General features: G+C 45.2%; 1 protein-coding gene across 1 annotated transcript in view; it reads right to left on the bottom strand.

Moving 5' to 3' along the window:
- LOC143986908 (uncharacterized) overlaps positions 1-15224 on the bottom strand; it is a 91089-nt gene that overhangs the window by 19944 nt on the left and 55921 nt on the right. Inside the window, exons 5-9 of the mRNA XM_077485316.1 lie at positions 9489-9615; positions 9275-9372; positions 8976-9185; positions 8711-8852; positions 6622-7401 (exon numbers count right to left, since the gene is read on the bottom strand). Coding sequence (XP_077341442.1) covers positions 6622-7401; positions 8711-8852; positions 8976-9185; positions 9275-9372; positions 9489-9615 — 1357 coding nt within the window. The remainder of the gene's footprint in view (positions 1-6621; positions 7402-8710; positions 8853-8975; positions 9186-9274; positions 9373-9488; positions 9616-15224) is intronic.

Consider the following 15224-nt stretch of genomic DNA (forward strand, 5'->3'; position numbering starts at 1 on the left):
GGAAGAAGAGTCCATGTTGACAACCGGAAAACAGTGCTGAAGACAGTAAGCTGAAGGAAACTCGATTCTTCCTGTGATCCAATTGATGCGTGGGTTGTGAGCTCTCAACCAAGGCATGCCTAGTATGACAGGAAACAAAGGAGACTTGATAACATCTAGGCACAAAAGCTCCTGGTGAGTCCCAGCAATGATAGCAAACAGCGGAGCAGTCTCCTGAGTCACTGGTCCAGACTTAAGGGTTGAGCCATCGGCCAGATACACCGAAAGTCCTTTCACCCTAGGCCGAAAAGGAATGTTATTCTTTAAAGCGAAGGACAAATCCACAAAGCCACTACAAGCCCCGGAATCAATTATTGCGTTGGTTTGGATATTCCCTCCTGGGAGCTGCAAAAGTATAGGTACAGCCAAATGAGAAGTGTTATTTGACAAAACGGGTGAGGAAGCAGGAGGGATGGAAAAGCACTTACGAAATTTAGCAGGGCAAGTGCGAACAAAATGTCCCGGTTCTCCGCAGTAGAGACAAAGGTTGCCGGCCCGGCGACGTTGGCGTTCCTCGGGTGTCAGAGATGGTCGGAGCAACCCCAGCTGCATGGGTTCCGAAGAGTCCGGTGCGGCCGTGGCAGGAGCAGGAGGGGCCGAATGGGTGGGGCTTGGCACACGTGGCAACATCCAGACGGGTCGAGAGGTTGTGGAAGAACGCTCCAGGCGACGCTCTCTTAGGCGTCGGTCTATTTGAACAGATAGGTATATGAGGGCTTCCAGGGTCTCAGGAGTACCCACTCGGGCCAGTTCGTCTTTCAAAGACTCTGAAAGGCCCATACGAAACTGGTATCGTAAAGCAGAGTTATTCCAGTCCGTGTCGGAGCTCCAGTGTCTAAATTCCGACACATAATCCTCCACAGGCCTGCGACCTTGTTGTAGTGCGTGTAAAGCTGCCTCTGCGGTGGCAGCAAGCTGAGGGTCCTCATACAACCGCGACATCGCAAGGAAAAAGGCATTCAGGGTATCCAGAGATGGGTCCTTCCGTTCCAGGAGACGGTGGGCCCAGGCCTGGGGTTCGTCTGTCAACAGGGAAATGACAAACCCCACTTTGGTTGCCTCGAGAGAGAAAGTCCTTGGTTGCAAGGCAAAAAAGAGTTCGCAGGAATTATGAAAAGCTCTGAATTTATTCCGGTTGCCAGAGAATCGTTCTGGAGTAGGGACCCTAGGTTCGGGCGGCATCATCCCCACCGAAGGTGGAGCAGAGGATCCGGAGACGGCTGGCGTAGTAGCAGATAGGGCCTGGACACGTTCCTCCAGTCGGCTGTAACCTTCCTGCAGGTTCTTCACCGCCTGGGTAAGACCAGCTAAGAGGCGGCAGAGCTCGTCCATAGGGGAGGCTCCCTGCGTGGGCTCGGACATGGCTGTCCAGTACTGTCACGTACCTGGTATGAGAGCCCAGAATGCAGGGAGCGGCTTCTCGTAAGCCTCTGGCTCAAGAACCCCTGAAGGTGGAAACAGGTATTCAAGAGTTCAGAGGGCACAAGTTCAGAGGGCACAAGTGCCAGGCTGGTGTAGGGCAGATCTGGACCGGCAACAGCAAGGGATCCACAGAGGCACTGGATGGAAGACACCCGGCAGACAGGTAGGAATGTGGACAATAGCAGGAACAGGTAGATGGCTGGAACAGCTGGTGGCAGTCAGCAGATGGCAGCAGGCACAGGCTATCAGACAGGAACAGCAGGTGGCAGTCAGCAGATGGCAGCAGGCACTGGCTATCAGACCGGAACAGCAGGTGGCAGTCAGCAGAGTCGGGTACAAGCCGGGTCGGTAACAGGCGGGGAACAATGGTACACGGGAAGAGGCAGAGACATAGTCAGACAGGCAGGAGGTCGGTGGCAGGCAGCAAGCAAACGTAGTCAGGAACAGGCCGGGCAACAGGAATCAGAAGCAGCAGATAGCAGACTCACCGGACACGCTGTAGACTGGACAGCAAGGAGGCACAGTGGCAGATTCCTTAAGTAGCCCTTTGGGCGCCAAAAACGGTCGCACGGCGAGTCTGCGTGCCCCCGCGGGTAACCGTGTGCCCGTTCGTGACCCCGCGCACCCGCGTACGTCCGTTCGCACCATCGCGCACCCGCGTGCGCCCGTTCGTACCATCGCGCACCCGCGTGCGCCCGTTCGTACCAACACGCACCCGCGTGTGTCCATTCGCGCTAACGCGCACCCAAGGATACCGACAAGTTCTCAGCAAAGGAATCCTGTGGGCAGGTCTCCCATGTGCCATTGGATCACCAGGACGACCGAGACAGGGAGCTTCCCATGGAGGTGGAGCTGTTGCGGCTTTTTTTTACATTTTTTTGGCTCATTGGGCGGCGTGAGATGGATCTACATCGTGAGCCTTTTTCATTTTGTAATAATGGATTTGTCCCAAAGTGTCTCTTGTCTCCTACACCCCAAAATACATTCTGCTTCTTCTCCTGAGTGCGGGGATACCACATGTGTGAGACTTTTTGGGAGCCTAGCCGCATACAGGACCCCGAAAACCAATCACTGCCTTCAGGATTTCTAAGGGCGTAAAATAGTGATTTCACTTCCTCACTACCTATCACAGCTTTGGAGGCCATAAAATGTCCAGATAGCACAAAATCCCCCCAAATTCCCCCATTTTGGAAAGTAAACACCCCAAGGTATTTGCTAAGAGGCATGAAAATTAAGAAAGAAAAGGGCATTTTTGTTTTCAAATTTCAAAAATTTGTGACAAAAAGTGAGATCTGCAAAATACTCCCCATGCATCTCAGCAGATAGCTTGGGGTGTCTACTTTCCAAAATGGGGGAATTTAGGGGGGTTGTGCTATCTGGACATTTTATGGCCTCCGAAGCTGTGATAGGTAGTGAGGAAGTGAAATCACCATTTTACGCCCTTAGAAATCCTGAAGGCGGTGATTGGTTTTCGGGGTCCTGTACGCAGCTAGGCTCCCAAAAAGTCTCACACTTGTGGTATCTCCGTACTCAGGAGAAGCAGCAGAATGTATTTTGGGGTGTAATTCCACATATAACCATGTCATGGGTGAGCAATATATCATTTAGTGACAACTTTGTGTATTTATTTATTGTTTGTCATTTTTTCAATCGCTTGTGAATGTGAGGGTAAATCTACATGTAATAGTAATAGTGTATACATGTATAACCATGAACCTACCAATACCTATAAAAAGTATATATAGAACTGGGACAAACCTATTTCTTAGAACACCTGACCCAGTTAGATGTGAACTAGCTGTATGAATGTTACACCATGCTATAAATATCAAGTTCTTCATTGAGGCCTTCAGGTGAAAGAGATCCTAACATATAGATCTGAACGTTTTCCCTCCTGCACAGGAAGGAAAACCTCTCGCTGTCAGTAAGTGTACCTTTAGGAATGGATTATATTTTATATATTTTATATATTTGTTATGTATCTGGAGAAAATGGCGTGGGACGCTGTGTTTGTGAAATCCCCTTTGTAATAAACCTCCGGTGCTCTCCAACCCTCGTACACAAGGTACGTATCGTACGGCCTACATACAAGAGGTTACAAGGGCACCACAGGATATACAGTAAGTAACAAAATCCATTGAGCAAGTAATAAACTGACTAATCTGGAAAGTGGTACCCTTATTGGTGGCAATCTCAGGGCGACCATGAGTGATAAACTGGCAGGTGAGGCAACCTCTTTTGCGACATTGAAAAATGCCCGTCCTAGTATCAAAATAGGCATTAATGTCAAACAGAGGTCTTTTATTGGAACTTTGTAACTTGCTTGGAGCAAAAATATTTATGATTAAGAGCAATAATATTTTGTAATGTTTATTGATGATCTTTGAAATAGTCCTATATTTAGAGTTGAAAGTGGACACAAATCTAGCTGTATTATCTGGTTGTCTATCAGTAGTGTCTTTGGGTTTTGGTGGCATCTCCATATGAGAAACAAAAGCATCCTGGACCAGATCTCTGGGGTAGTTCTTCTCTTCAAATTTTCTCTGCATGCGCTTGTCTTGTGTAGTATAGTCTACCAACCTGGAATACTTCCTCCTCAATCTATGAAACTGCCCATTGGGGATGTTCATCTGCCGGGTGGAGTGATGACAACTGTCAGAATGAAGGTAGGAGTTGGCACTTGTAGGTTTGGTGTGATTTCTGGAGACGATATCTTGTTTGTCGTGAGACAGAACCAAATCTAGGAAGACTAGTTCAGTGGGGTCTAATACATGTGTGAAAGACAACCCTAATTCATTGGTATTGTAATGGGCTACAAAGGAAGAGAACACGCCTGGACCCCACTCCAAATGAGCCAGACATCATCAATATATATCATTTTTCATTATTTATTATCTTTTTGTTATTTATTCATGGTTTCAACATTATTTATTATTATGGATTTTATCAGTATATACACAGATATATACTGTATTTTATATATTTTTATAACATTGTTTTTGAGAGGCTCTATGAATTTTACGATGAATGTATTTCCATGAGTGTAATATGGATTCCACACGCGCTCTCTTTCTTTCATTAATGATAGGGTTGAGATGGGTTATTGGCTATACTTGAGCTAGATACTCCCGCCCCTCCCCACCCCTCACATCGGGCTTAAATACTGCTGTTGCCTTTTCTTCCATGACTTGGAAAAAGCACAGGCGTTTGAGACATGTAGTCATGGGAACCCAGCAGCTTGCGCTCCACTGTGCATCACATACTTCCTGGTTTCCGGTGTGGGGGTGACGTCATTCAGTGCTCCAGGTTCCTTCGGCTATCCCGGATTTTTCCACCCCACGGCAGCTGTCATACCCCACCGCTCACAGCCCAGTTTGGTTTCCTCGGGCCACCATCTCAGGTCCTCACAATGGTGGGCACAGCGTTCCCCTGCACTCCGCCGTCCCATTCTTCCTGGACGCAGGGAAAGTTCCATCATAAGGTTTCAGGCAGCGGACTGCCATTCTCTTCACCGGGCTTTTCATCCATCTCCACATAGCGTAAGGCGCCCCTTACCATGTCTGACCAGCAAGTCCTTGGATGGCATTAACCCTTCTCCACCCGGATGTCTCCAGTGGTATCGTTTGCTTTTAATGTTTTTTTTAACAATACCAATCTGATAAGATATCTGCATGACTGTTTATTGTGACATCTGAAGATCTCACAGTTCCCGGCATTCTTTGTTTTTCCAATCCACCGTGCAATAAACTATTCTTTTTATTCACCTCATGGATTTCACATGGACTTTCTGGATTTAACCCATGGAGCGCTGCTTTGTAGTTTCTATGATAGTCAGGGATGACCACCAGTGATGCCAATCAGTGCCCATAAGTAATGCCTGTCAATACCTCCTCATTAGTGCCCATCAGTGATGCCAATCAGTGCCCATAAGTAATGCCTGTCAGTACCTCCTCATCAGTGCCCATCAGTGATGCCAATCAGTGCCCATAAATAATGCCTGTCAGTACCTCCTCATCAGTGCCCATCAGTGATGCCAATCAGTGCCCATAAGTAATGCCTGTCAGTACCTCCTCATCAGTGCCCATCAGTGAAGGAGAAAACTTACTTATTTACAAAATGTTATAACAGAAACAAAGAAAAACTTTATTTTTCAAAATTTTCAGTTTTTTTTTATTTGTAGCACAATAAATAACCCCCCCCCCCAGTGGTGATCAAATACGACCAAAGCTCTATTTGTGGGGAAAAATATAAAAATGAAATTTTGGTACAGTGGTGCATGACTGAGTAATTGTCATTCAAAGTGTGACAACGCTGACAGCTGTCAATTGGTGTGGGCAGGAAGGAGGTGAAAGTGTCCGGTATTGAAGGGGTTAAACATGTGGGCAAAAAAAACACACAAAACCGTCTCTGGCAGTGAAAGGGTTAAAGAAAAAGTTCCCCTTCGGGAAGATGTTACATGTTCCTGCAGCGGCTCAGCGATCCGAGTCCTCTGTGTGACAGCAGTGTTGGGAGAAGTTCCCTGTACCGGCTGTCACTTTATGAAAAGAGCGCAGCCGCGCCATTCATTCACAGAGTTCTGTCCTTTGCCGATGTCGGCTTGTAGTTTTCAATGAACTCCCACACCTCTGCTGAGCTCTCTGGTAGATGAGGAAAAAGGAGATTGTCATAAGAGACTAGGAGATTGGGATCCAATTTAATCCCTCGGACAATTCATTTTTTCAAAAAATCTCCACACCCCTGGAACTGTTTCTTCCATGATGAAGATCAGCCATGGAGTATATCTGAGGTGTATATCAGGGGGTGCTTCTTCCCCACATGAGAGCTGTGATGTCCAGCAACATTCATATAGAAGACATTTCCCACACTCAAGACACTAATACACCTCAAGGGTTGTGTGGGATCCCTGATGCACAGGAAGACAGGACTTCAGTGAGGAACAATTCCTTCACTCAGGACAGGAATACGGCTTCTCCCCTGTGTGAGATCTCTGATGTTTGGAAAGATCGGACTTCTGTAAAAAACATTTCCCACACTCAGGACAGGAATACAGCTTATCCCCCGTGTGAGATCTCTGATGTGTGTGAAGATAGGACTTCCATGAAAAACATTTCCCGCACTCAGGACAGGAATGCGGCTATTCCCCCGTGTGAGATCTCTGATGTGTGTAAAGATGGGACTTATGTGAAAAACATTTCCCGCACTCAGGACAGGAATACGGCTTCTCCCCCGTGTGAAATCTCTGATGTGTGGAAAGATTGTACTTCTGTGAAAAACATTTCCCACACTCAGGACAGGAATACGGCTTCTCCCCTGTGTGAGATCTCTGATGTTTGTAAAGATTGGACTTCTCTGAAAAACATTTCCCACACTCAGGACAGGAATACGGCTTTTCCCCCCTGTGAGATCTCTGATGTTTGGAAAGACTGGCCTTTTGTGAAAAACATTTCCCACACTCAGGACAGGAATACGGCTTCTCTCCCATGTGAGATCTCTGATGTGTGGAAAGATGGGACTTTTGTGAAAAACATTTCCCGCACTCATGACAGGAATGCGGCTTCTCCCCTGTGTGAGATCTTATATGCACAATAAGATTGGATTTAGAACTAAAACACTTCCCACACTCAGGACAGGAATACGGCTTCTCTGCTGTGTGAGATCTTTTATGCACAATAAGATTGGATTTAGAACTGAAACACTTCCCGCACTCAGTACAGAAAAAGCTCTTCTCTGTTGGAAGGACAACCCCGTCCCGCACAGTCTGAGGTTCCTCAGGATAAGAGGAATACGATGGTCCATCTACACTGTGTGGTGCCGGATGGACATTTGAGGTAGTCGGGTTTTCTCCTGGACTATATTGTGTGATGTCCTCATCTTCTACTTTACAGTCTGGAGACAAAGTGAGACAATCCTCTGAGGTTTTCCTCATCTCCCGTCCATGTACTAAAATAGAAATACAAAGATTATTACTAGACATCAGCTGATTGGTTCCCCTAAACCAGGACTCCGCCCACATCAGGCAGCTTTGTCTCTGAGGATCTTACAATTCCCCCCTCAAGGTAACTAGTAAATGGGTCCTCTGATCTCCTACCAGATCATTTCTTTATTCATAGACCTTAGTCAGAGAGGGAGGAAACAACGAGAACTGTCTTTTATAGGAGTGACAGTGATGAGGGGATTATAGGACGAGTGTCCCCTCCCCCTCTATCACTCATTGCCATCTTCCCAACACAAGAAGTCCTGCACTTCCTTATTTAGACCATGATTTAGTCATGAATAACAGCGGGGCTGAGCCCCACCAGAGGTCAGAGAGTGAGGATGGGGGGAGAACAACCAAGATGAAGACTGGACTGATCCTGAAGACCCCCATCATTGGATTATTGACTCCTCCCTCATTATCACTTTCTGTTTAAGGTTCCAAAGTCTGAGGATGTTATCACATTATTATCACCATGTAAAAGTCTGTGCTCCAATCACATCATCCGATATAAAATGTCCAGCTGGTAGGAAATGGGTGTAACAAAAGAGAATACATATTATGTGTATATATAGCAGTGGGGGGAGGGGAGAGAGCAGAAGTCAGGACTATGTAATGTACAACATATTGTATAAGATACAACAGATAGGACTATATAGTATCAGAATGATGTAATGTACAACATAGAGTATATAGTGCAGGGGTCAGGAGTATGTAATGTAGAATATAAAGTATACAGTGTAAGGGTCAGGACTCATAATATTGGTATTCAGTAATCAGTGGAAGATGAAATGATTACATGAGACAAGTTGCAGAGGTCCCACACCGCTGCCTCCCATCTCCCGAGACTGCACTCAGTGACTTGGGTCTGAGACTATACAGACATATCCCTCCACCCGGCACAGCCAGCAGACAACACAACAAGTAATCCTGGGGGGATTGTTCTGTCAGAGATCTTGTCATACCCGGGTATGGGGCAGAAGACCCAAATCACATACCCCAGGTGCCTAGATCTAGTAACATCTATGGGGAAAATGAACATTTTGCTGCCAGCTGATCCCCAGAATCTCCATAAATCCAGTCTAGAGACATAAATTGTGTCGGCAGCACAGAGAAGGAAGATTATCGGAGAGAAATCCAGGAATACAGGACGGGGAACACAGCTCAGGAAAGTGACCAGGGGATTACAGGCTGATATCACCCAGCCCCCGCCCTACTCTGGACCAATCAGTGAGCAGTATGGGTGGAGGAATGTATTGAGTGTTAATGACCCACCTGTGCTGATCTCTGTAGGAGTGTCCTCCTCTATAAATGTCCCCGTTATTCCATCCTCCTCCATAGACTGCTGATCATCCCTCACATACCTCTCTTCTTCTTCTGATTTCACCTCAAATTCTATATCCATTGGATCTCCACTCTAAACCAAGAAAATGAGAGAGAATATCATCTGTAAGATAGAAGATTTATTATTGTGACATCACATAGAAAATCCACACATTATCTGCATGAGTCTGTGTTTTATAAGCTCCGTCCCACCAACCTTATAACAGTGGGGGATGGTGCGACCTTCCTGTGTGGAATCCCGGGAATACAGAGGACGGGGACATCTCTCTGGTGGGTTCCTGTAGCTGGATGACTCCACCATGGTGTCCTGGTACAGATCTTTGTGTTCTTTTAGAAACTCCTCCATCACCCCATCCTCATCATCCTCCTCTTTTATCTCTTCTTTAGAATCTCTCAGGTTTCCACTCTGAATATATAATAAAAATGACATCAATGGTAACAATGCAGATAATGTACAGATCCTAATGATACTATCAGTGATTGTTCCTCATCTACCTGATGATGGTGGGGGATGGTGTGATCTTCCTGTGTGGAATCCCGGGAATACAGAGGACGGGGACATCTCTCTGGTGGGTTCCCATTACTGGATCCATCTGTAGGAAACACACACACTGACTGAATACATTGTTTCTATGTGTTTATCAGATGATGGGGGATCTAGGTGGAGCCTCCGTACTGCTCTCTCCTTTACAATAAAGTCTCCTCTTACCCGGTGATGTGAGGGGCGGCTGATTGTCCATCATGACGTCCTTGTAGAGATCCTTGTGTCCTTCTAAATACTCCCACTCCTCCATGGAGAAATAGACAGTGACATCCTGACACCTTATAGGAACCTGACACACACAATGATACAGTCACCATCCAGACACATCCCTTGTCTGTTACTGGATAATGTCCCACAATTCCCAGAATCCTCCTCACCTCTCCTGTCAGCAGCTCCATCATCTTCTTGGTGACTTCTAGAATCTTCTCCAGGTTGTGTCTCTCAGGTTTTAGGGAGTCACATGGAGGCACTGTGATGGTCATATGATCACCTGACTTCACAAGAGGAAATCTCTGTATTGAGGAACCAATAGGAATATCATGTTAGAATCCCAGAATCCTCCTCACCTCTCCGGTCAGGTCTGTGTTTTATTAATAGAGATAAGAGTGATGTCATGTGACCTCCCAGAATCCTCCTCACCTCTCCGGTCAGCAGGTAGATGATCTCCAGGGTGAGGTTTAGTATCTTCTCAGTCATGTGACTCCGGTCCTCCTCCATCCTCATTGGTGCCGTCATCTATGAAGGTTTCCCTGTAGACAGATAACATTGATAACAGAATTATCTGTATTGGTTGTACAATAATGGGATGAGGATATCAGGAGGTAATATGAAGCGCAGTATGCATTTAACTAGTTGGCGACCGACCGACCACCACAGTTATACGGCGGCAGAGTGGCTCTCCTGATCAAATCACCGTTCCTGCACGCTGTGGGAGCGTGTCCGCGGGTCGGGTGGATTAATCTCTGCCAGTGACCCGCGATTGCCTTGTACACAGGCAGAATGTAAAGAAGGCATTCCCCGTTCTGCCTAGTGACATGTCAGCGATATATTGCATCCAGTGATCAGGAAAAGTGATTTCTGTCATGTCACTGGTAGCCCACCCCCCCTACAGTTAGAACACGCTGAGGGAACATAGTTAAGACATATGCTGTTTTAAATCTTTGATCTTGTAAGTGTGCCTGTTTTGGGGCTGTATTCATAAAGTAACAAGCAGAGAGCACTATGGAGTCTATGTTTGTGATTGCATGTCAATAACGGATTTGAGAGAATCTGAGCTGAGCTGTAGGTGGAGAGAGAAGGAAAGAGTTTCCTGAAAGAAATCTATGTGAAGTTATCAGCACAAGCACCCAGTGGGGAGAGCGTAGGAGGATCGGCTGTTTTGGGCGTGGATGAGAGAGATCGTGAAGGAGCAAAAGAGTGACCATTATTTGAATTGAATGCAGCCTCACTGTGCCCACCATTGTAGCCTCACTGTACCCACCATTGCAGCCTCACTGTGCCCACCATTTCAGCCTCACTGTGCCCACCATTTCAGCCTCACTGTGCCTACCATTGCAGCCTCACTGTGCCCACCATTGCAGCCTCACTGTGCCCACCATTGCAGCATCACTGTATCCATGAATGCAGCCTCACTGTACCCACCATTGCAGCCTCACTGTGCCCATCATTACAGCCTCACTGTACCCATGAATGCAGCCTCACTGTACCCACCATTGCAGCCTCACTGTACCCACCATTGCAGCCTCACTGTGCCCATGAATGCAGCATCACTGTGCCAATTAATACAGACTCACCATTGCCTGGTAACACACACACACAGCGGGCATCTCCTCCTGTTTATCACAGAGCTGGCTGGGTCTGTGTTTGGTGGCCGTGCTGTAACAAGGTCCAGCCCCCCTAGACCAGCTCGTGTGATAGGCGGAACATTGATTCAATCTACTATTACACAAGTCGGTCTAGGGAGGTGGGACCTTGTTACAGCACGGCCGCCGAACACAGACCCAGCCAGCTCCGTAAAACACAGGAGGAGGAGGAGAGATGGAAAGAGCGGTGCGCTGTAGCAGCAACTCAAAGCGGCCCCAAGGCAGATGGCCTACTGGGAAATTTCTCAGTATCCCGGTAGGCCAGCCCGGCCCTGGCTGGAGTCATTGGACAGGTGGGGCCCCCGGGCAACTGAATAGCGTGCCCATGCAAAAAGGCAGCCCTGCAGCGGGGGATGGTCTCACACACTAAATGTGTCTGGTGGTGGTGTGCACATGATACTGGTCCCAGTGAGGAAGGATGAGCACGGCGGGGGATGGTCTCACACACTGTTTGATATAAACGAGTTCTCTATCAACACTGATGTTATATAACACATGAAATCTTAGATATATGGACTGCTTGCACTGTGCTTTTAATTACGTATATAAGAATACACTGTAGGGAATATTGCATTTAGTTATTTCCATTTTATTTATTGGTGTTTCAAACAATGATATATAGGTTATACTGCGCTGCACTATTATTTATTATTATTACTTAAGGTACTTATATAGCGCCATCAATTTACACAGAACTTTACATATACATTGTACATTCACATCGGTCCCTACCCTCAAGGAGCTTACAGTCTAAGGTCCCTAACCCACATTCATACACTAGGACCAATTTAGACAGCATCTAATAAAGAATATTGTTAGACTCATATGCTATGGCATGTAATTGCCATCATCCCTGAATAGTAGATAAAATTAGTCAAACCTCAAAACATCCGGTGCGCCAACCACAACCGGAACCCGAGATAGCGCCAACCACAACCGGAACCAGAAGTAGCGCCATCCTCAACCGAAACCGGGAAGTGGTGCTCATCCAAGACCTCCAGACGTGACGACATCTCCGCAACCAGAAATTGCTGTTTATACTCTTTTTGTAATAAAATCATCAGATTTTTTGAGCAATCATTCAAGTAAGATTCTCAATTCTTCTTCAGCTCATTAGAAATATGGCTGAGAATGGGGAATATCTGAATTCTCAAACCAATCGGATTAATGTTTTCTTGGATGTATCGTTCTAAGGACTGTATATGCCAGTGTAGGGCTGACTTTTTTTCAAGTACTTTGGTTAGATTAGAAAATAATGAATTCATACAGTCAACTGTTACGAATAAAACAAAATTGTACAACTGAAGTAGCTTTCCAGGAGGAGGCAGATGAACTGAGTAGGAGATTACAATCAAGAGGCTATACTAAAACTGGTCTGAAAAAGGCTTTTAACCGTGTTAAGAGCCAAGATAGACAAGTGTTGTTGTTTGGAAAAAAGAAATCGAATAAGGCTGACAATAAAACTAGATTAATATTACGGTTCTCGAATGAACATGAAAAAATAAAAAAAAATTCTCACTAAATATTGGTCGGTGTTAACGGAGGACCCAGTTTTGTCTACCGTTATCACCCCAAAACCTCAAATTACTTTTCGGAAGGCCGGCTCCATTGGAGACTCATTGACACAAAGTGAGTACAAAGGAAGTCAATGTTTAGATCCATGCAAAACCTGGGGGACCTACCCATGTGGGTCCTGATGTTTCTGAATTCATAAGGCAACGTACAACTTTTAAGTTACCGAATGGTGAGAATTTTCGGTTAAAACATTTTGCTAATTGCAAAACGAGAGGTGTAGTCTATCTTTTTCAATGTGAGTGTGGTGCTTTCTATATTGGAAGACCAAACAAGAATTTGCCCAACGTATAAGTAAACATCTGTCTAGTATGAGGATCTGCAATTTATATCTTCCACTGGGTAGACATGTAGCAAAAGCTCATGCCTACAGGATGCCTGCTGTGAATTTCACTGTTGTGGATCGAGTACATATACCACTTAGAGGAGGGGATTGGAACAAAATACTCTTGTAGCGCGAAATGCGCTGGAGTAGGTCTTTAGAAGCTACAACCCCCCCAGGCCTTAATGAAACAGAAAGTTTTAGGCCATTTCTGGATGGCTATGTTTCGGGAAAAACTGACTAATGAATTGGTGTAGAGATGTAGAGGTAATTGAGTTTCCTTTTCATGTTTCCCCCCCCTTTTTTTTTTTAAGGTTATTCTATTTTATTTATTTGCATTTTATTACAATGGGTTTTCCATATGAAATATATTTGTACCCATTCTTTGTGAACAACATTTGACACTGCTAACACATGGGTGTAACAGGGCATAATTCTTATAGATAGGATCTGCTGTCACCACACTCCCGGCACAGGTGTGCCCATTTACATTACTCCATAGAGGAGAGGTTATGGGTGTTTTTTTTCTTTTCCCCATAAATTCCTGATTGGGAGTTGTTGTATTGGCTTTGGATTCGTTCTTAGTCGGCCCCTTATGTGGTTGTCTCAGACTTATCCAATTTTTTCCTGTGTCGGTGGTTTTAGTTCTTGCCTTGGGTGGCATATCACACCTGATAAATACATTAGGGATTGGTTTGTGATTAAATTTGCCACCCTTCTTGGATTAAATATCCATATGCCCTTTAAAACAACTTGATTGAGGAAGGGTCTCTTTAAATGTGGTAATCATTTTCAATGGAACAAAATGAGTTTAAAAAAGATCGTAATTTACCAAGCGATGGATGGTCTATTCTCTCTTCTTTGCCCTTTCAGGTATTGTTCTATCTATGTAGGGGAGATAAGCGGTGCCGTCTCCTTGGTGACGACGCCGCCATCTCCTCATTTGGTTTTCTTGTGGCATCCGTCTAAGCCGTCTGATGTGTGACATCGTCATTTCCGGTTGCGGAGATGTCGTCACGTCCGGAGGTCTTGGATGAGCACCACTTCCGGTTCCGGTTGAGGATGGCGCTACTTCCGGTTCTGGTTGGCGCTATCTCGGGTTCCGGTTGTGGTTGGCGCACCGGATGTGTACACAACAACAGTGATGACGCTGTTGTTTGGGCAATGAGGGTGCCTTGTGATTGGAATAGTTTTCAAGTAAGACCTCCTATTAAGGGAGTTTATTAGTAGTTAGGAGGAGTTATCATTTTGATTGGAGGACTCTTTGGCGCCAATCAATCAGACCTGGGCTATTTAAGGAAAACGCCAGAAGCTCGAACAGGTGGGAATCTTTCACATGTCCTTAGGATTTTCAGGATTTGATTGTATTGGCAGGAAAACTAAGGAACTTGGTTTACGAATGTTGGACTCTAATACTGCGGTAAGCAATAATTGAGTGATCTCTCTCTTTAAAGAAAAGTGATAAGATGGGAGTAAAAATTAAAATATTCCTTGTTTTTTTTCTCTGCCTTAGGTCCTCCTGATTATCGAGGGCTCATATAACGTGGGTTTTCTCACTTGATGAGCCATTGGACATGTACTAAAGAAGCTATTTTGTTCCCATCTATTGTTGAGTCTCCCAGACTCCTGGGCTTTGTAGTGCGGTGACAATTCAGCAGATCATCATCATTATTATTATTTTTCCTCTTTGGTCCGTCTTTTTTGTTTTGGGCGGTGCCAAGAAAGAGAAATGTCCTTTTGATGTTAAAAACAAACATGTGAGTAGTCAAGTGTTGAGGTTGAATGTTATTATGTTATTTTGTAAATGTATTTTCGATATATTTATTGTGTGTTATGTGTTCACAGAAAGTGGCTTCCCTGAAGAAGAAACTATTTACATATACTTTTTCGAAACGCGTAGGAGAAATAGCCGCTCGCTTTGTCGCATAAACTTTTGCATGTGGTATTGTTTTATGCTTTACTGTATGCCAACGCAACATTGTCATATTATGGACTTTCTTTGTATATATAACAGTAATGTTTTCTTATTTTTGTATTTATAATAAAATATATTTTTTATATACAACTAGTACATTTTTTACATTGCCTTAAAAAGCCCAACCAAATTTGAGGTTTGATTAATTTTAAAGACAGCATCTCATTACC

The sequence above is a fragment of the Lithobates pipiens genome, unplaced genomic scaffold, assembly GCF_037356315.1.
Source record: "Lithobates pipiens isolate NorthernLeopardFrog02 unplaced genomic scaffold, aLitPip1_a1.2 Scaffold_18, whole genome shotgun sequence".
NCBI classification, from domain to species: Eukaryota; Metazoa; Chordata; class Amphibia; order Anura; family Ranidae; genus Lithobates; species Lithobates pipiens.